Source organism: Bacillus rossius, chromosome 1 (genome assembly GCF_032445375.1).
Source record: "Bacillus rossius redtenbacheri isolate Brsri chromosome 1, Brsri_v3, whole genome shotgun sequence".
NCBI classification, from domain to species: domain Eukaryota; kingdom Metazoa; phylum Arthropoda; class Insecta; order Phasmatodea; family Bacillidae; genus Bacillus; species Bacillus rossius.
Window position 1 is genome coordinate 246,265,531 of NC_086330.1, and position 20,423 is coordinate 246,285,953.

General features: G+C 38.8%; 1 protein-coding gene across 1 annotated transcript in view; it reads left to right on the forward strand.

Annotated features, from left to right (window-relative positions):
- Positions 1 to 20,423, forward strand: part of LOC134546355 (transcription factor collier) — a 497,510-nt gene that overhangs the window by 462,735 nt on the left and 14,352 nt on the right. Inside the window, exons 11-14 of the mRNA XM_063389143.1 lie at positions 6,464 to 6,618; positions 10,798 to 10,924; positions 12,628 to 12,716; positions 14,028 to 14,217. Coding sequence (XP_063245213.1) covers positions 6,464 to 6,618; positions 10,798 to 10,924; positions 12,628 to 12,716; positions 14,028 to 14,217 — 561 coding nt within the window. The remainder of the gene's footprint in view (positions 1 to 6,463; positions 6,619 to 10,797; positions 10,925 to 12,627; positions 12,717 to 14,027; positions 14,218 to 20,423) is intronic.

Here is a 20,423-nt window from a genome sequence, read left to right on the forward strand (position 1 = left end):
CTTTTGATGGAGGAACCTGCCGTGCGCGTGCCTCACGTAGCTGAGTGCGGGTTCGCGCGTTCGCTCCGAAACACCCCGCAGGGAATGGCTTCACGGAAGCGGCTATCGTTTAGGCGAATCGAACTCCATCGCTCTTACTGCGGGCGTGATCTGCTTCGATGTTCAACACAGGGCGAGGAAGAAGCTGACGCCGTTTCCTCTGCTCGATCCTCTTTATAGTCAAGTATACTTATACATATATGGCTTCTAAAGTAAAAGGCGAAATATATTTTAACAGAAATTAATAATAACGTATTCATTAAAGTTATATTATCCATCAACATCTAAAGTCGTTGTAAAGCACGAAAATTCCCATTTATTTTATACTTCAAAGGAAGTGTCCTTAATTATTGGTTTCTTTAATGCTGGTAATTTAAATTGAACTAATAACATATCTTATCAAAATTTTTGAAAGGAATATATATTTATTTTTATTTATAAAGCATGCTAAATTTAAGTTTTTTAATCTTGTAAAATGGCGCACAATTTTCTTAAACTTTGTAACTCATTTGAATTTTCATTGACTTAAACGAACATTGGAAGGTAAGGTATGTAACAAAGCTTTGAAATCAATTCCTTGCAAGTAGCATTTGCTTGATTTCATATTTTTTTATGCGTTTAGTAATCATTGAATAAATAATTTACATATTAATCTTACATAGAATTCTACTAACATTGACTATTACGCGATCTAAACGTAAAATTAGTTTCAGAATATTGCTAGTTTTTCGTATGGTGGGAGGACCAGGCTGGAAAATTCATATGTAGTTATGAAGGGGGGGTGTCCTAAAACTGAACAGAACAATCAGAAGCAACAGTTTACGCAGGGGTACCTCCTACTAAATAATGGATCCGCAGTTAAATTATTTTGTCATTTGAAATGTAAATGCTCGTTTAACGTGGATATTCATGAAGTTTATCGTTGTAATACTTTATACTTAAGAAAATTTATTTTCCATTCTACAAGTGTGCATACGTTAACAAAAAAAATGGAAATAACTAAACAAACACAGAACATGAAGAATAAAGATGTGTAAAACAAGTAATCCACTAAACGTAACAGTAAAAATGTTCTATACTTGGACAAAAATTCACCTAAGAGTGCCTAATTTAGCGAAACAGCTGATAAATATGATGCCCTGAGTAGTAGACTAAAAATATTCATGTGATAATACAAAGAAATATTTGTTCCCAAGAAACAACTTAACGAAAGCAAATATTTGTTGTATTGCTTTTTTTTATTTCCGGCTTTGTTTAATGCTTAATGTTACTTCAAAATCAGAAACGCAATTATCCAATACATGATTTTAAAAATATATTTAATTTTTATGAATTTTTCCCTACGGTTACAAAATAGCAAATTAAAATGGGCACTTCTAATTTTGAATGAGATACGAGAGTCGGTATGATTTGAATAATTGTAAAATTATTTCACATAACTGTAATTAAATAAGGCTCAGGAATGGTGAAATACAGTCTGTGTCTGTGATGGCTAAGGTCTGTGATGCCAGGTGTTCAGTTTTTGAGTCACTTACGCGTCTTCGGATGGTATTTAAGAGCCATAAAATTTCAAGTTTACTTCAACCTACTTCAGCTATATATATATATATATATATATATATATATATATATATATATATATATATAAACCATTAACAATATTAATAGGCTTAATATTGTTGTCAAATTTATCTTTACCAGTGACTTTTTTTCGGTGAAAAAAAGTTTAGAAATAATTCATTACTAATTTGTGGCTGGACGTTATACATAAATTCTTCCGTAAGTTGTTAATCAATTAAAACTTTAAACAAACATTGTCAAACCGATTTTCTGAGTGGTTTAATCTTAAAGTCTATCTTCAGATGTCATGCTGGCTTATTGCACTTTATACGATTATTATTTATGTATAATAAATTCAAATATGTTTTACTAAAAAAATCATTGCATTTCGTGTTTCCTAGAAAACGACGTTTCCAGAAAAATATGTCATGTTTTCTGATGTATGTTAAATTTAGGCAATTATTTATCACTATAAGTCTTTTTATGAATTTCAGCAGCTTGGTTACGGATTAAAAATAGTTTTTTATGCTCTTTTTAAAATCCTTCTTAAAAATTCAAAATATTCAAATACCCAGTAGTCAAACCTGGTGGGTGCAATTGAGCCCTGGAGGTTATATATATATATATATATATATATCCGCGTGGCCACGACGCGCATTAGAAGTGAAAATTCACAGGATAAATATGTGAAAATGTGCAATAATGTGTGCAAGTATGCTAGTGTGCAAGTAGATATATAAGTGTGCAAGAATGCATATTCAAGTGCGCATGCAAGTGTGCTATAATGAGAATATGCCATTGAGCGCCCCACGCTTTCTTTACTCTCTAATGATGTCATTGCATTGACTTAACATAGCAGCTGTAAAAAAACTCATTTTAAAAATTACTAAATTCGTATTTGGATCTGGATACTAGAAATGGTAATTTTGTAAAGAAGGTGCTCTTCCTCGAAAAAAATTTCAAAATTGGTATTTTTGAGTAATACTTGCCCCGTAAGTTGTCGTTAGTGACATTTTTAATGTAGCTAACCTAACCTAACCTAACCACTTCTTTAGACAATTTTCCCAAATTTTAGTTGTAGCTTACCTAAACAACAGTTTACACAACTTAACTGGGCCATAACCTGTTTAATGATGCTTGGATTGGAAGAGTCATTTAATAATAAGTATTCACCATATAATTCATTCACTCAGCCATACTTTATTACTCTTCATGTCGTTACTTATTTGCTAAAACAACTTCCATTTAGTAGCCTACATACAAATGCACGGCACACATCAAATTTTACACTACTGACATTTGTGTTACCGGCTGTAAAGAAATATTACTTCCAAATATTCAATAATTCTCTTGAGTGACTAAACTTAACAAAAGGTAGACAATTGAGATTTACAGTTGTAATAAACATGGAGATGATAAACCTCTGTGTTACCGGCTGCAAAAGAGTTTGATTTGAAAATATTTCAAAATTATCTTGAATGATTAAATCAATCAATAAAGTACATAAATTAAAGTTCAAAATAAATGGTAACAAACATGGCGACCAAAAACCTGCAGAATTTGACAATTGTGTTACGTTCAACTTTATCTTGGTTCTTTCCTCCCTCACCCCTTCACCGGAGCTTTCTCTTTAAACCTCGAGCCATGGAGTAACATTGGTTACCTCCGTTAGCTCCGTTACTTGTATACACGTCCGTTCCCTTGTGATGACATCATGCCTACAGGCTGAACAGAGGTGTCAAAGAGTCTGAACAGTTATAGCTGTAGTCCCCGAGCAGCCTCCTGGCAAGATGGCGGCGGGCCTGCCCCTCCCCGCGGCGCATGCGCATTCGCGCCGGTCTCCCCTGTCTCGAGCGAGCCTCTAGAGCGTGTAATTCTCGGGCTCCGGCCGGGGCTGGGAAACTGATTAACCCTGCGCCCTCCTCCGTCCTGCTCGCCCTCCTGCAGGGCCCGCGACCCTCGACTGCTGGAATCTGATTGAGACCTGCGCCGGTCCAGCCCGCTGTCGGCGCGGCCAGGACGAGGCAGACAGAGACACCCCCCCCCCCCACCTCCTGCCCCCGCGGTGTGTGCACGCCGTGAAATGACGGTGTTTAGGGACGGAAGCGAGCTCACCCGGCTCTTCCTTTCCGTTATTGCGAGCGCTTCTTCCGCCGCGACCCTCGCCCCTCCAGCCGCCCCTCCTAGGACCACGCCAATTGGCGGATATAAGAGTGCACGAGCGTCTTCCGGGTGGTTGTGCATCTCCCTCCCTACTGCTTTCCCTCTAGCTACGGTTATTGCTTTCGCTTGGAAACAAACCGTTTAAACACTGAATTATATTGACACAACATTGTGCTTTTATTTGTTTCAAACAGCAAGCACGAAATCCAACTAACACAGTTGATTATCACTCATAACAAAATTAAATAGCTTATTTGGCAATAGGATATTTTTATTTATTTACCTTGTCAGTTTACATTATATTAAAAGTATGTAGTTCTAGGTACAAAATAAGTACACCATTAACACATTACTTATTAATAATATTATATTTCTTCATTTGTGTTTGTTTGGAAGATGAAAAGAAATATAATACATTTATTTTAAGTTTTCACATGATTTGTGCTTTAACGTGTTTCAAATGTTCCACTGCTCTCTTGATAATTATATAAAATGTATAAATTAGTGAATCAAAAAAATACGATAACTAAGCTAAATAGTTTTTAAAATAATATTATCTATATAAATGTTTTGAATCAATAAGTAAATTAGTATGTTACAGAAACTTGGCTCACAAAAAGTTAAATTCTGAAATTATTTTTCTACTAAGCTTTTCAATAAAAAACAATAATAGGTACCTATACATTAATTAGGGTAAAGTTGGGTCACCTAGACATTAATTTGATAATCATGGTAAAATGAAAAATAGTAAAAGGAAATGTGCATGCTTAGGCTAGTGAAATTGTTTTAAAGTGTGTGTTCTTTGTACTATGGCGCTTCGGAGTACATGTTAAAAAAAAATCACAACTGTTTTTTATTGAATCATACCGCTCCAAGTAATATTACGAACATTTTGAAATAAGGGAAGCTATGTCAGAAGCAATCTACTGCGTAGCATTAACAATGGATCAACTAAATTGCTATCGCTTAATTGCCCCCCCCCCCTTCTTCGACCGCGATTAATTAACAGTAACCACGCAGTCTTTTAGACCAGAGATAGTATGTGTTTCAATAGTGCGTTAAATACTTAAATTTAAGTTCTAAAAAATATTTAAATTATTTTTAGAAGCATCCATAAGTTTTTATTGCAGTGACTTAACGAATCACGCACGTTATGTCCACTTATTTGCGTGCGAGCTAAGCTGCTTGTCTATAGTGATTCTTTGGCGAACAAAACATAGATGAATAAAAACGTATTTACAACAAAATCTCGTAAAAAATGTACAAAAATAGTAAAAACCTTTGGCTGAACAATATTTGATGAAAATCGACTTAGCTCTCAGTATACGGCATTTGGTTGGAGTAACTTCGTGAATCCAACGGAAGTCAAAAACCGGAAATGTATAACAAACACGGTGCTGCCACTTATGGTGGATGGCGCGAATCAAAGTTCACTAAAACAATGGAAAACTTTATAGTATTAACAGTTTAATGAATTTTACAAGAAGGCTTTTACAGTATTTTAATAAAATTCATTGTCGAAAATCAGACTCAAAGATGGGGTTTAGTATTTTTTTTTGTAATTTTTTTCACTTTTACCGCAGCATTTGCATTAAACAATATAACAATTCGCTACCAAAACGAATGATTCGATAGTTGTCGTAGCTGCACCGGCAGCGGATTCTAGCGGCAGGTGCGGAAACTACATGTGATACGCGAACAGAAATGTAACTGAAAACACAATTTGATTATATTTATCACGCCCGGCCTTATTTAAAATAATTATACGTTATGTTTCGTGTGCAAGTTTCGTATTATTAGTGCATTTACAACATGAAAACACACGAATGTTCTTGTTAGCGAGATAAGATGTTACATATCTCTGGCGAGTACTAAAAGATTCGGTAACGTTTATTCTGTTTTAAGTATTTCAGTGCCACATATGCGTTTAAGTATGCTACACCAAAATTTACTGCCTACGATAGAATAAATTTCCCGTGTTAAGTTCCCGTACGTAGCCAATAGCCATTTTTAAAGGACAAAGCCGGTATGGTTAGCTATGCAACTGATTATCCTTCAAGGCCCAAAGTGGAAAGTTTTAATGCAAAAAAAACTTTTTAACGTTATCTACTTAAAAGCTTGTCACACTAAATCGGTGTTGCGGTATTATCGAACACAGTACAAAATATGAATGAAGTTTACTTTAACTGTGTAGAAAAAAAGTACTACTCCTTTGATATTTGAGTCTGATCGTTTTTACCAAGCATCCCGTGTAAATTAATTCTTACATGAGAAAAATTATTTATTAAGAAACATTTTGCACAGTATATGAACAGGCTTCCATGTATGTATCTACATAAAGATATTTTCACTCACAATAGTTTTAAATTATGGAAAATTTTGTGGCCATTCATGATTGTTTTTATAGGAAGGCTGCCCATTTTATTAACTTCGAGAAGCCAATCATTTTCAAGGGCAAATCGTGGTTGATGATTTAATCAATTTGGTTAAAAATATTGACGATAGAAAACCGTAGGAACTAAAGTAACAATTTGACATCACGTGTCCCAAAGAGACTTGTAAGCAGCTTCGCTAGATCGGCGCAGTGTTACAAGGCCGGTGGTTGTACCTGAGGCGCCATGCGTGGTTGGTGTTGTGGCATGTCGGAGCGCCGCGCTGTGCCCAGGTTGTGCTGATGCTTGTACACCCCTGTCTCATGTAGGCTTGTACCCTCCCCTTCCCGTAGCCACCCCGTGCATCAAGGCCATCAGCCCCAGCGAGGGGTGGACGTCGGGCGGCTCCACCGTCATCATCATCGGCGACAACTTCTTCGACGGCCTGCAGGTGGTGTTCGGCACCATGCTGGTGTGGAGCGAGGTGAGACCCGCTCCGTTCACTCGCCCCGAGTCCACGCTCGCGCGTCTTCGCGATTTCTTTCCTGTTTTCAAACAACGAAAAAAATACAAATAATATTATCGTAAAAATTTGTTCTTAATTTTTTTTCATGCGTCTTGGCTGTTGTAACTAAAACAAAAAGTTAGGTAGGTTAGATAAGCGAAAGTTAACGTACTCTTAAGTCGTGACAATGCGCGAAATCACACAAAATTGAATGTTTTATTCCAACCACGAAGGTGTGCGAGCGGAGAACTACGGACATGTTCGTAACTGATCCGGGGTCAATGGATCGTAGGCTTCTTCTGCTGGGGCTCGGCCACTACCTACCGATGGATCACACATGCGTTGCTCAGGAAGCTGGGCTGGAGTTTGGGCGCGAGACGTATGCTTAGTGATATCTTCTGTGTGTGAACATTGCCAGGCAAGTGCTCATAACCAACAGTTGTTGCTTCACGGGCCAGGTGAAGGTGAATGTTCCTCTGCGGCAGTGCTCGCTAGGGCGTCGCGCTCATGTGCGAGGCTCATGGGTTGATCCCAACACCCAGCGTGACTCACAGTTATGAGCGTTGAGTCGCGGGGCCCACTGAGGTCATGGAGGTCCAGTCGCCCTAAGCCTCTGTGCTTGGCCGTGTGACGTCAGACTCTGTCAAGCGAACAGCCCTGCAAGCTCTTTGTCCGTGATTCCGCAGGTAGCGGCATGCTTTCCATTTATCTCATACCATTACGTTATTTCAAAAAAAAAATGTTATTAAAATCTCAAACCTAGTTAAATAATGTAACCAGCGTTAAGAGTGGCAGAACGTAAACGATGGGGTATTTATTATGAGTGGAACGACTCTGTCTGTAGCCCCACGCACAGCCGCAGTGTGCATGCATTTACATGTAACTGGCAGCTCGTGAAGGAAAATACTGTCCATGCATGAACGTTTCATCAATCAATTTAAATATATATTTTTCGTTATTTTTTATCAACTTATTGAGCGCAGACTAGGATCAAACCGGACTCCGTGACGAAAATTTATAAACATGCAAACTTAAGTCCTTAAAACACAGTTGGTAAGCTACACGCACGTGTAAACAAACACAGTTTCAGAAATTGTTCAAATTACTTCGAGAACAAACAGCGTTCAGTGGCTATTGTCTATTCTGTGCATTTTTGTTTCACGTGAATCTTCGCAATACGATACTCTGCTGTTCTGGCTGACGTTTGAGTGTATGTTCGCGAGAGCAGTTTCGCACTGAAATAAACATTTTGATGTGTAACAACTTAGCTCTCGGTATGCGACATTCGGTAGGCATAATTATGTGGATGGAAGGGAAGTCGCATGGAACGAAAATGTGTAAACACAGTGCTGACATCTGTGGTGGATGGCGTGAACCAAACTTCTCAAAGCCATAGGAATCTTTATAGTATTAACTATTTAATCCATTTTAACAATATGGGCCGTACTTTAATCAAATTCCTTGTCGAAAGTCAGGCCCAATTTCTAGGTTTAGTATTTTATTAGGTTTTTTCCTTCGCTTTTATCGGAGCAGGTTCATTATATATTTTAACGTTTCGCTCTGCAAATCTAGTGATCCGATAGTTGATGTAGCTATTCTGGTGACAAATACTAGCGGCAGGCGGGGGAAATACGTGTGATTCGCGTCCAGAAATGTAGTTAAAAACACAATTAGGGTAATTTATCACGCTCGGAATTATTTTAAAGAACTGTGCGTTAAATTTCATGTCAGAGTTTTGTATTATAAATGTATTTTCAGCATCAGAACAAATGAATGTGCTCGTCACCGAGGTTAGATGATACACTTCTCTGGCGAGTACTGAAAGAATTAGAATTCTGTGAGGTGATTGACAATCAGTTACTCTTTATCACGGCTACCTAAATTTTAGTTTTTCAGTCGAAATGTTTCAAGTTTAACGTTGTTGACTTTATCTCAGTTTATTTTCAAAGTTTTTTTTTTGCCAGGATAATTCTTTTAGTTGAATAAGCTATCAATCTTAGGGAAATGTAACAGAATTAGTCTTATATACACATTGAAAAGGAAGAAAATATTCTAGTTTCATAAGGGAATATTTCTTCCCGAACACCGCCGGTAGTTCTGCTGCTGTCCGCCGCGCGCGCTGTGGATACGGCCGGCCGCAGAGGCATTGCTCGCTGTGACGCCGCGAGTGCGACTCAGAGGCGCGAGAAGCTATACTCCCCCCCTCCTCCAACCCAACACTTCTCCGCGCCGTTTACGAGCGGGCGAACCAGATTTATAATGCAGGAATTTTCCGCGGGAGCGCGCGACTTTGACGCCGGCGGAACTAATTTCCCGGGGCCGGCGAGGAATGGCGGAGGAATAAAACTGAGGAGGTGCAGCGAGGGAGGGGAAGGCGCCCAGGATTTAATTCTCGGCCCGGGAGGGGTGGAGGGGGGAGGTAATCTCCACGACACCGGCGCGGCGGGCGGCCGGCGACGGGCGGATGCATAATTGAGGCGGCGCCAAGAAGGCGTCGTTGCGCGCGCCTGACGACGCGTGTACGGCGTCCTAACCGCGCCGGAGATTTGAGAGCGCCGAGCCAGTAAAGTGGGCCCTTCTGCGTCGCGAGACTCCCCCCCCCCCCCTTCCCTGCCGTCCTCTCCGACTGGAATCTGCCTGCTAGTGTTTTATGTGCTCGCGGGGTTTCATTCCTCGCGATAAGGCGGGCAATTGTGAACAGCTTGTATGCATGCACGTGTTTCTTCGTGTGCTTTATGATCCGGCCCGATCACACACTTCTGTCGAACGTACTTAAAGGACCAAACTGACGATTTTCTAATTAATACCTGACAGTTCGTTACTTCCACCTGAGGTCCTCGTGTTAAAAACTATTTTATAACATTAACAAGTAAAAATTTCATAGCGAAATTAATTTCTTAAACATGGCATCGGATATATGTAGGCTAACAATATTTTGTCTCTCCACACTATGACAAACACTTTAAATTTCAATGTTAACTAGGCCTAGGCCTAGGCCTAGGCCTAAGTATTTTCAAAATTGTATCGCTTTTTTTTGTTCTCTATTTCTTTTTATGACTACAAACTATAACATAAATAATTAAAGGACAGTTCTACTGTTATAAAGTTTTATATTTGACATACCAGTATTCATAGTATCTACTTTACCCGATGTTCGCGAACGTTAATATATACGGATGAATCACGCTTGTCAGCCATATTTTCGATATTTCTGAGATTTCCACAGATGGCAGCACCGTGTTCAGGGTCACATTCACGGAATGCCCTCTACCAAGTGGCGCACGAGAGAGCTGGGATGTGGCACGTGAGGAAAGGAGCAGGGCGCGGGGTGTGCGAGGGGAGGAGGGGTCGGGCCGGTTAATGGGCTAACTAACCCGGGGTCGGGGACACCACGTGACAAATGGCCGCCACGGCGCGACCACGGGCCGAGAGGCATGGCCGCTGCTCCGCGCGCGGCGCGACACGCTCACAGACTCTCGCACCGGCCACCGGACACAGTGCCAGAACACGGCCTGCGTCACCCGCCCTTACTTCTCCCTCATACCTTCATTTCAAACATATTATATTGCTGCCAGAGAAACCACAGTTCCATTTCAAAGAAATTCAATACTTTCATACTTTGAATCCAATTAGTATTTCAAGTAGAACATTTGTCGCTATTCATTTTCTTAGTGCATGATGCTATATTTTTTAATGTAAAAACAAATTATGGTGAAATACGATAAATATGTTTAAGCACTTGTTAACCTCTACTAGCGCAATCAAATACGACTGTGTTTCCAAGAATTCAAATGAATTTTTTTCATTTATAATAGGTCTCACTCGCCATGATCATTTTTTTTTATTTTATCATCATTACTTTTATTATTTAAGGTATCTTTCCGAAATTCTAACACGATACCTCCTTTTAACGTTTGTTGCTCTGTCTCCAACATTTACAACAAACATTCATAAGTGTAAAGTAGCACGTGTAACAAGTAGCGTGTGTGATCGTAGTCATTATCACATGTGCAACGTTTTTACTCATTGTAAGGGAATATCTGTTGAAAAATGGAGGTATTATGTTAAAATGTCACAAATATCCCTTAAATAAAATGCAAAACAGAAGGAACAGGCGCGCGAGACGGGACACGCAAGCAGAGCTGTGCGTGCTTGCAGCTGATCACGTCGCACGCGATACGGGTGCAGACGCCGCCGCGACACATCCCGGGCGTCGTCGAGGTGACGCTGTCCTACAAGTCCAAGCAGTTCTGCAAGGGCGCGCCGGGGAGGTTCGTCTACGTGTGTGAGTACCAGCTCTCTCTCTCTCCCCCTCTCTCCTGCGCTGTGGCTCCGTCGTGGCCTCTGGTCACCACTCGCTCTTCAAACAACCTCTCATTAGTATTGCATTGCCTTTTTCTACTGACAACTCAGTGTTTCTTTTAATCTAGTTTACTCGAGTGCAACAATTTTTACAACAATTTAAAAACTGTTATTTTGAATAAAATAGTTCTATTGTATTAGAAAATGAAGTTGGTTTTACATAAATGATATGATATTAGATTTTTTTTTTTCAAATAATGTTCTTCAAAAGAGAAATTATAACCATTTAAAAAAGATATTATAAATTTATAACTTTTTTCGTATAAAATATTTACTTAAAAAAATAAATCAATAAAACTGGAAATGTTTTTAAATAATCAGTTTTTCTATACAAAGCCAACTTTGATGCGTATAGGCATACTCACACCTCACTGAAATAAAAAAAAATTACAAAGCATTAATAATCCCCTAAATTATTAACATCTTTGGTTTTGAAAGTTTGTTGTACCAAAATGTTTTATTATTGCATACAGCATTTTTGGGCATGATCAAAGGAATGACCAAAATCCAACATTTTTGCACTGATAACTTGTGACAAAATTTGACGTATATCTAAACTACACGAAAAAGAAAAATGAGTCTGAAAGCCTATATGTTAGGCAAAAAGCAATATTCTAGTCCTACGTAGCCCCTGGTGAATAGGCTATGTTCGCACCACTGCAGTCTTGTGGGTGCCCCAGTCACTACGGCAGAGCGCCATGCCAGTGTCAAGTTTCACCCGATCACTCTGACACAGTCAGACCTTCACTGAGTCCAGCATAGCTATGTCGAGTGTACTTATATGAGCTCAGTCTTAGTGTCTGGGTATAGGGCTACAATGGTTACTCCTTTTTTAAAAGTCACACAGTTTGAACTCGTATCTCAGTTTTCACGTTTGTACCGCATTCATTGTAGCTTAACACTAAAATCAAGAACTCTAGGTTTGTAAATCACACCCACAAAACTGGTTTAGCAAAATATATTTAACAAATCGAGTCATTTACGCCTACCATATTAATAAATAAATGTAGTTATTAGCTTGCAGCCTGAAAGGATAACATTTTGTCTGTTAAAAATTAGTCACACACTTTCCTATTTCATATAAATAAATCAGTAAAACCTTCGGTGCTTATGATTTCAATAAAATTCAAAGAAAGATGTCAGATTTAATGTAAGTCTATATTTATTTCAAATAATGCTATAATTTCTTGTTAACATGTAATTTAATTTAGACAACATTTAAAGCATAATAATGTTAAACATTAATAGAAAATAACTCTTAGATATAAGCGTATTCAAATGGAATAGAATCAGAGGGTTCGAGGAACTACGTATCTGACCTTTGGACCTGGAGTCGTGGGTTCGAGCCCCACGTCAGGGATGAATGTTTAACACTAAGTTAGTCCCCCACCAGGTCTCCCGGCATTTATTAGGGAACGTCTGTATTCTTAAAACTAAATAGAATGTCACAATCTGCACACCTTTTCTTTCTTTGTAGCTAAAGTAAAGGTAATATATATAAATATTTTAAACTTCTTCGTAGGTAGATTAGACAGTGTAGGTGTGTGTGAGAGAGTGTGGAATGGCCAGCACGCAGCTCGTACAGCGACAGAAGGAACTTGAGGCCAGTCTACCCCGCTGTTTCAGCGCTGAACGAGCCGACCATCGACTACGGCTTCCAGCGGCTCCAGAAGCTCATCCCGAGGCATCCCGGCGACCCGGAGAAGCTCCCGAAGGTACGTCGTGGCCGCGGAGGTGGATCACGTTCGAGCAGCATCGCGAACACCACGTCTTACCGAGCTTTTGCACTGCCGAGTGATGTTTATTGAAAGACATTTATTACGACGATTTGCATTCGTGTTGAGTAACACAGCATGGCTTAAGAAATAAATGTTCAATGGCTTTCAAAAAATACCAATCCAGCTCTTAACTAGACGTATTTAGAGGCATCATTGAAAACATTAGTATTCAGTTTGACAGGCATATTCTTAAACAGGAATTTTGAACAAAGGGAAGGGTCAATGAAGAGCAATGCAAAAATTGTTTTTATTTTTTCTAGATAGTCGTGTTTCTGGGACGTCTGGAGGGTATATGGAATAACCCTAGGAGGTAGGCACTGGAAAAGAGGTTTGGGGGGAGGGGGAGAAGAATCCGCCCCTAAAAGAATATTTAAAAAAAAATTACTTGAAAACTAATTTTTAAGCTATTTGAGGAACCTTGTGAGTTCTTTTGTCAAAACCGGAAATGCTAGATAAACAAGTGCCACTTTAAATGACGCTCAGGTGTGGCATAACTGTTTATAATTGTAAAAAGGTAGCCTGTCTTATACGCTTTTAAGTTCGCAGGTAGTAAAATTATTGCGTTCTAGACTTAGCGACTAATTGGAATTGCAATAGGTAGCTACTTTGAAATTGATTGACCACTAAAATGTGTTTATGAAAATTATACTAAGACTTGGTACAGTGCAACATATTTGTGTTTGTGACAATTTGACATCGATTAAATCTGTTGATAATAAAATGCTTGGAAACAAATTTTGCGGCTATTTCGGGGTTTTAATGTGTTCTTTTCCAAAAAACTTCAATACTTAGACATAGCAAAGCCCTGCCTCGAGGTGTAGGATCGAACTAATGGCGCTGTGCCCCTGGGACCGGGGTCCAGACCCTCACTTCCAGGATTTAAATACTAACAAATGAAGACATTATAGGAAAACTACAGCTTCTTAGCTACGTAAGGTTACAGAGAGATTATTTTAGAAGGATTACTGTAATCTATTGTGGGCCACTATGCTGTATTTTCTCCCAATCATAGCTGGACATGCGGCTGGAATTGTATTTCTAGGCAGTCTGTATTTAATAATTGTTTGCACACATGTTACTGCAAGCATATATTTCGTACAAACATGTATTCATGTATTTAACAACTTATATACGCCTTTTTTAAAAGTAATCATCAAACGATTGATCTAATAACCAATTATAAACCAAAATATAATAAGTATTTTCAGTTGTTTTTTCCCAAGCCTAAATGTGTACGTGTAACCGCAGGAGATCATCCTGAAGCGGGCGGCCGACCTGGCGGAGGCGCTGTACAGCATGCCGCGCAACAACCAGCTGGCGCTGTCGGCGCCGCGCTCGCCCTCCATGCCCAACAACGGCATGGGCGCCGGCTTCAACACGTACACGGGCCAGCTGGCGGTCAGCGTGCAGGAGAGCGGAAACGGTCAGTGGACTGAAGGTGCTTATCACGACCTCCCGTCCTCCCCCAGGGCTGGATCTGCTAGCGGGCCCGTCTGGTCGCTGGTGCCGCGGACTGGCGCGCAGTCTTCTCGTCGCGTGTAGGCCGACTGTGACATTTCAGCGGTGACCGTCACATGGCATAGAAAGTAGACGGAGCCTTCAAACATAGATATTAACAACGCATTAGCAAGGAACGAGCTTTAAACTGCATTATAACTGGGAAAAAAGTGTTTTTTTTTATCCAGAATAAAGAAGGTGAGGGTATCGTTCTAATTTCGACTTCAAAATTTTAACATGGTACAGATGATAGACACCCACTCCGCAACTACTTACATGCAAAGTCCCGCAACCCTTTGTTTATTACTGAGGCACCGGGATACCATAATAGTAGTACTTATAGAAATTGGGGAACGGGGACAGGCTACAGGATGTAGTTTGTGTGGATAGTTCATTATGTTCGACGTCTTGGATTGTGATGTCACGGCAGCCATTTTGGGTGACCTTGACCTTGACCTTGTCCCAGGAAGCCATCTTAGATCTGCCATTATTTTTTGTTTTCTGTCATCTTGGTTTATATAATATTCTGCCATCTTAAATTCTGTAACTTTCCGCCAACTAACACCCAACTCCCTAGCTTTGCACTTTTCTTTACGGCCGCAACCTTGAAAATCTATAATTATAAATATCATAAATTAATAAAAATAATAAATTAATAAAAATAAATTAATAAATAAAAATTTTAAATTAATAAAAAATAGTAATTAAAATTTTAATATTAAGAACTGCCGCAATTTTGAAAAGTGTCCACCATCTTCAAAAAAGCATTATTTTTGTGCTAGTAAATAGGGAAAAATTATATAATTTATAAAAAGTTAATTGCAAAGATTTTAATATAAACTATTTCAGCTATTTTTAAAATCGCCAGCTATCTTGAAAATTCGTAATTATTATCCATATTTAATGGGAAAATTTTTAAACTTATAAAAAAGTATTTAAATACTATTTGATTAATTTCACAGGTAACCTTTAACCTTGACCTTGACATTTGACCTTGGTCCTGAACTTTGTCCTTGAGCTTGACATACTTTGGCCTTGACCTTTGACCTTCAACATGACCTTGAACACTGACCTCAGACGCAATCTTTAATTTAACCATCTTGGAACCATTCACTCAAATCCCTAGATGTTGCAATTTTCGTTACGGCCACCATCTTTAAATTCTGTAGTTATTATCCAATTTTAATGGAAAGGTATTTAAAAATTAAATAGTAAATTTGTATTTTAAAAAGTGAAAAGGTCTTCGGTTTGATCTTGGTGAGGTCAATCGATTAAAAATGGCAATAGATCCGTCCTCTACGGAAGCCACCGGCCGACTGACTCCCGTCACTAATGCCACGGCAGATATTTTGTTAGCCTGTATAACGTCATGGCAGCCATCTTATTTTTGTCTGCTAGAGTGCGCTGCCACCATATAAGTTTAATTTTTGTCCACTAGAGTGCAGGAATTATTTATTGCCAGGACGCCTTACCATCTTGGCCGTCATCTTGAAAATCTCTAAATTTTAAGTTAGGAGTTCGGAAAACATCCCAAAAATCTTCAAAGTAATATATCACTTCAGTTATATCCTTTGATCAATTCCAAAAATAATTAAAATTACAGGTTCAAGGATTAAAATAAAGGAAGTTTATTTAAGAAACGAAAGCACATTTAAAAAAGAAGCACATTTGGAAACACATTTAATAAAAGACAGCACAATCGGAAAAATGATCAAAAATTATGCATAATAGAAAGCACAATCAACGAAATGGAAGCACATTTAGCAGTACATTATGGAAAATAAAGCTCAATAATAAGCACGATAAAAAAAGGAAGCACAATCGGAAGCATAACAAACGAAAAAAAATCAATAAAAAAGGAAACACATTTGGAAGCACATTTAAGAAATGGAAACATATTCGGAAGCACATTTGGAAGCACAATCAACGAAACGGAAATACAATTGGAAGCTCATTTAAAAAAAGGAAGCACATTTGAAGCACATTAAAAAAGGAAGCACATTTGGAAGCACATACAGAAAACGATAGCCCATTTGGAAGCATTTTCGAGAAAAGGAAGCTATATTATGAGAACTCAATCTTAGTTTTAAATCAGATTTCGAAAAATAAAACAATTATATAATTATTTTTTTAATTTTATACAAATGCAGGTAAAACAAGTCATTATTGTATGTAGCCAGCTTCCCTCAGTTTTTTTTTTTAGTATGAATGCTACTTCATTGCGGTGATGTGAAATGGATATATTTTGCTGATTTCACTAGTGATCATTGTAAGTTCGAACGGAATAATTTATTTTATCTGGTCGTTTCCATTGTTTTGGTCACAAAGCTTCATCGCTTGAGAGTTTTAAAATTTTTCCCATTGAAATGGGATAATAATTACGAATTTGCAAGATGGCGAACGATTTTAAAAATGATGAAAAGTCTTTATATTAAATTTTTTTATGTTTAATTAAATTCAAAATTTTTTCCTGTTTTTAGCATTAAAATTGCTGCTTTTCATGATGGCGGACCATTTAAAAATGGCGAAAATTCTTTATAATTAAATTTCAATACTAAGAATTTTTAATATTAAAATAATTTAAATTAAAATTGGATAATAGTCATAGATTTTCAAGTTGGTGGCAACAAAGAAAAGTATAATGCTATGGAGTGGGGTGTTGTATGGCGAATTTTATTTTATAAACCAAGATGAAGGAATATTCTAGAAACCAAGAAGACGAATTAAATTGGTGGGGAAACAAAATGGTGGATCCAAGATAGCAGCTAGGATCAAGGTCAAAGGTCAAGGTCAGTAGTATACGAATGTATGTTCTGAAACAGGATTCAGGATGTGGATTGTGATTGTCGGTCCGCCATCTTGGATTGTGACGTCACGGCGGCCATCTTGGATGACCTTGACCTTTGACCTTGACCTTGACCCCGGCGGCCATTTTGGATCCGCCATCTTGGATCCGCCATCTTGGATGACGTCATTTTGTTTTCTCGAACTTTCTGCCATTTTGTTTTCCGCCATTTAGGATTATGACGTCACCGTTACAATTTTCGTTACGGCCGCCATCTTTAAAATCTTTATTTATTATCCGATTTTAATGAAAAAAAATTTAAAATTTATAAAAAAATTCACTTAAGAAAACTTTAATAAAAATATTTAAGAAACAACATTTACGACACGGAGCTCGGAGTCCACGGTTCGAACCCGGTGAGGGCAAAAAATAAAAATGTTGACCGATCCTTCCCCTCGCGGTGGCTGCAGGCATACTGACACCCACCACTTTACTTTTTTTTCAAAACATTTATATCGTCACCTAGTATGAAATCATGGCCGCCATCTCGTCTTCGATGCTGGAAACCATCATCATTGTATCGTCGGCGAGAGTGCGCTGATGACATGTTAGTTTAATTCTTATCCGATAGAGTGCAGTAATCAATTATTGCTGTGACACCCGCCATCTTGAAATTTGGACGCCATCTTGAAAATCCGTAATTATTTAGCTAGAAATTTGGGAAAAATTCCAAAATTCATTAAATAAATCACTCATTAATTTACATATTGATTCGATCCGCTCATGTCCTTGGTTCGATCCCTGGTTGATACAAATCAACTTTAATTTTAAAAAATACCACAAAAGCGTCAGGTTTGAGAAATAAAAACACCGCAAGTTCTTTTAAAAAAATTTATTACATAAATTTAATACACTACTACAAGTACATAAAAAAACTCTGACAAATTACTAAAGCCTTTTTGGATTCCTCGATTCAAACAGTCTTCTTATTGTACGGACTAAGTCTTTTACATGACTTTAAATGTCTATCCGATCAGGTCATCACCGCAGCCAGAGACGGACTGAAGTTCATATCACTTATATTAACTCATTAGCCGGTACAACACATGAGTCAAATCAATAACCATGTTCATTATATGTCTCGGAGCATTTTTTATAATGACGATGTAAGCTTTCGAGACGTGAAATTAGTTTATTGCACTTATTGCACTGAAATTGTATTCTTTGAACATTATTAGAACAACCGCTTCTTTCATGTCTGCGAGCATTTGAGGTGATAGTAAATGATGCACCACAGTATTTGCACTGATGCGAAGTACGCTCTTCATTAATTGAAGAATCCATTGCTGATGATGAAACTTCAGCTGATGGTGGAACAGCACATATCGGTTCGCAAGAACAGGTAATTACGCGACTTATGCACCAGAAGAAACAAACTAGGCGATCCTTACACCACCGACGTCAGTAACAAACCGAGCGTCCTGCTGTCTAGGACTCACTTATATACATGCACCGTATGGAATAATACGATAGTCAAATCAATAACAATTTACTAAAATACTAGAGTCAAAACAACATTAAAAAATAGAAGCACCATCAACAAAAAAGGAAGCACATTTGGAAGCACCTTCAAAAAAGGAAAAACAAAAGGAAGCACCGACAACGAAAAGGAAGCACCATCAACGAAAAGGAAGCACATTTGGAAGCACCGAAAAGAAACGGCAGCACCGCCAACGAAAAGGAAGCACATTTGGAAGCACCGACAACGAAAAGGCAGCACCGGCATCGAAAAGGAAGCACTTTTGGAAGCACCGACAAAGAAAAGGCAGCACCGGCATCAAAAAGGAAGCACATTTGGAAGCACCGACAACGAAAAGACAGCACCGGCATCAAAAAGGCAGCACATTTGGAAGCACCGACAACGAAAAGGCAGCACCGGCATCGAAAAGGAAGCACATTTGGAAGCTCCGACAAAGAAAAGGCAGCACCGCCAGCGAAAAGGAAGCACATTTGGAAGCACCGACAACGAAAAGGCAGCACCGACATTGAAAAGGAAGCACATTTGGAAGCACCGACAACGAAAAGACAGCACCGGCATCGAAAAGCCAGCACATTTTGGAGCACCGAAAACGAAAAGGCAGCACCGGCATCGAAAAGGAAGCACATTTGTAAGCACCGACAACGAAAAGGCAGCACCGGCAACGAAAAGACATCACATTTGGAAGCACCTACAACGAAAAGGCAGCACCGTCATGGAAAGGCAGCACATTTGGAAGCACCGACAAAGAAAAGACAGCACATTTGGAAGCACCGACAACGAAAGGCAGCACCGCCAACGAAAAGGAAGCACATTTGGAAACACCGACAACGAAAAGGCAGCACCGCCAACGAAAAGGCAGCACCGCCAACGAAAAAGCTGCTCATTTGGAAGCACAGACAACGAAAAGGCAGCACCGCCAACGAAAAAGCAGCTCATTTGGAAACACCGACAACTAAAAGGCAGCACCGCCAACGAAAATACAGCACATTTGGAAGCACCGCCATCGAAAAGGCAGCACCATCGACGAAAAGGAAGCATTTTTGGAAGCACAAGTTACGAGAACTAAGTTTTAGTTAGAAATCAAAATACAAGAAATAAATAGGCCTACATTAAATTTGTATAATTCAAATTTTTTAATTTATTTCTGTACATTATACAAATGCAAGTAAAAAAAGCCATTATTGTATATAGCCAGCTTTCCTCAGTTCTTTGAGTATGAAGGATATTTCTTTGATGCACGAATAGTTTCCTGCACAAAGCGAGCCATGTAGAAGTCTTAGCCGGTCAACCAATATGTTTGGATCTTTCCATGATGTGTAATCAATCTCTTCTACCACCATTTTACTTGCTTGTTTATTATAAATATTATGATCTCTGGTGTATTCCGTTTTAACACCAACCTCAGGGTAACTTTCATTATCGAGACAGTGATCATCACAAGCTTGATCAGATTTATTTAATATATCTCGACGTTTCCATCGTTTCGGTCTCAGGACACCGACACAGTCTTCGATCTTGCCTGCTTTAGCTGCTTCATCACAATCTATGTCTTTGTCAACAGCCTCAGAGTCGCTGTAGCAATCACCGTAGAAGGCATCATCTTCACCCAGATTACCGTAAGAATTCGATGCCGATGATGTCGAAGTGTCTTCATCGTCTTCATGCTTTCTTTTTAGGAGTCCATCATTTTTACAGAGTAGGAAAGATCTACTTGAATTCGGCTGGAATGTATTCTCACTTTTCACGTTAAGGATTCTTCCATTGTCTTCATTCTTCCATAAATCATCATCATCCTTCAATTTAAGTTTTTTGTCGAGATCGG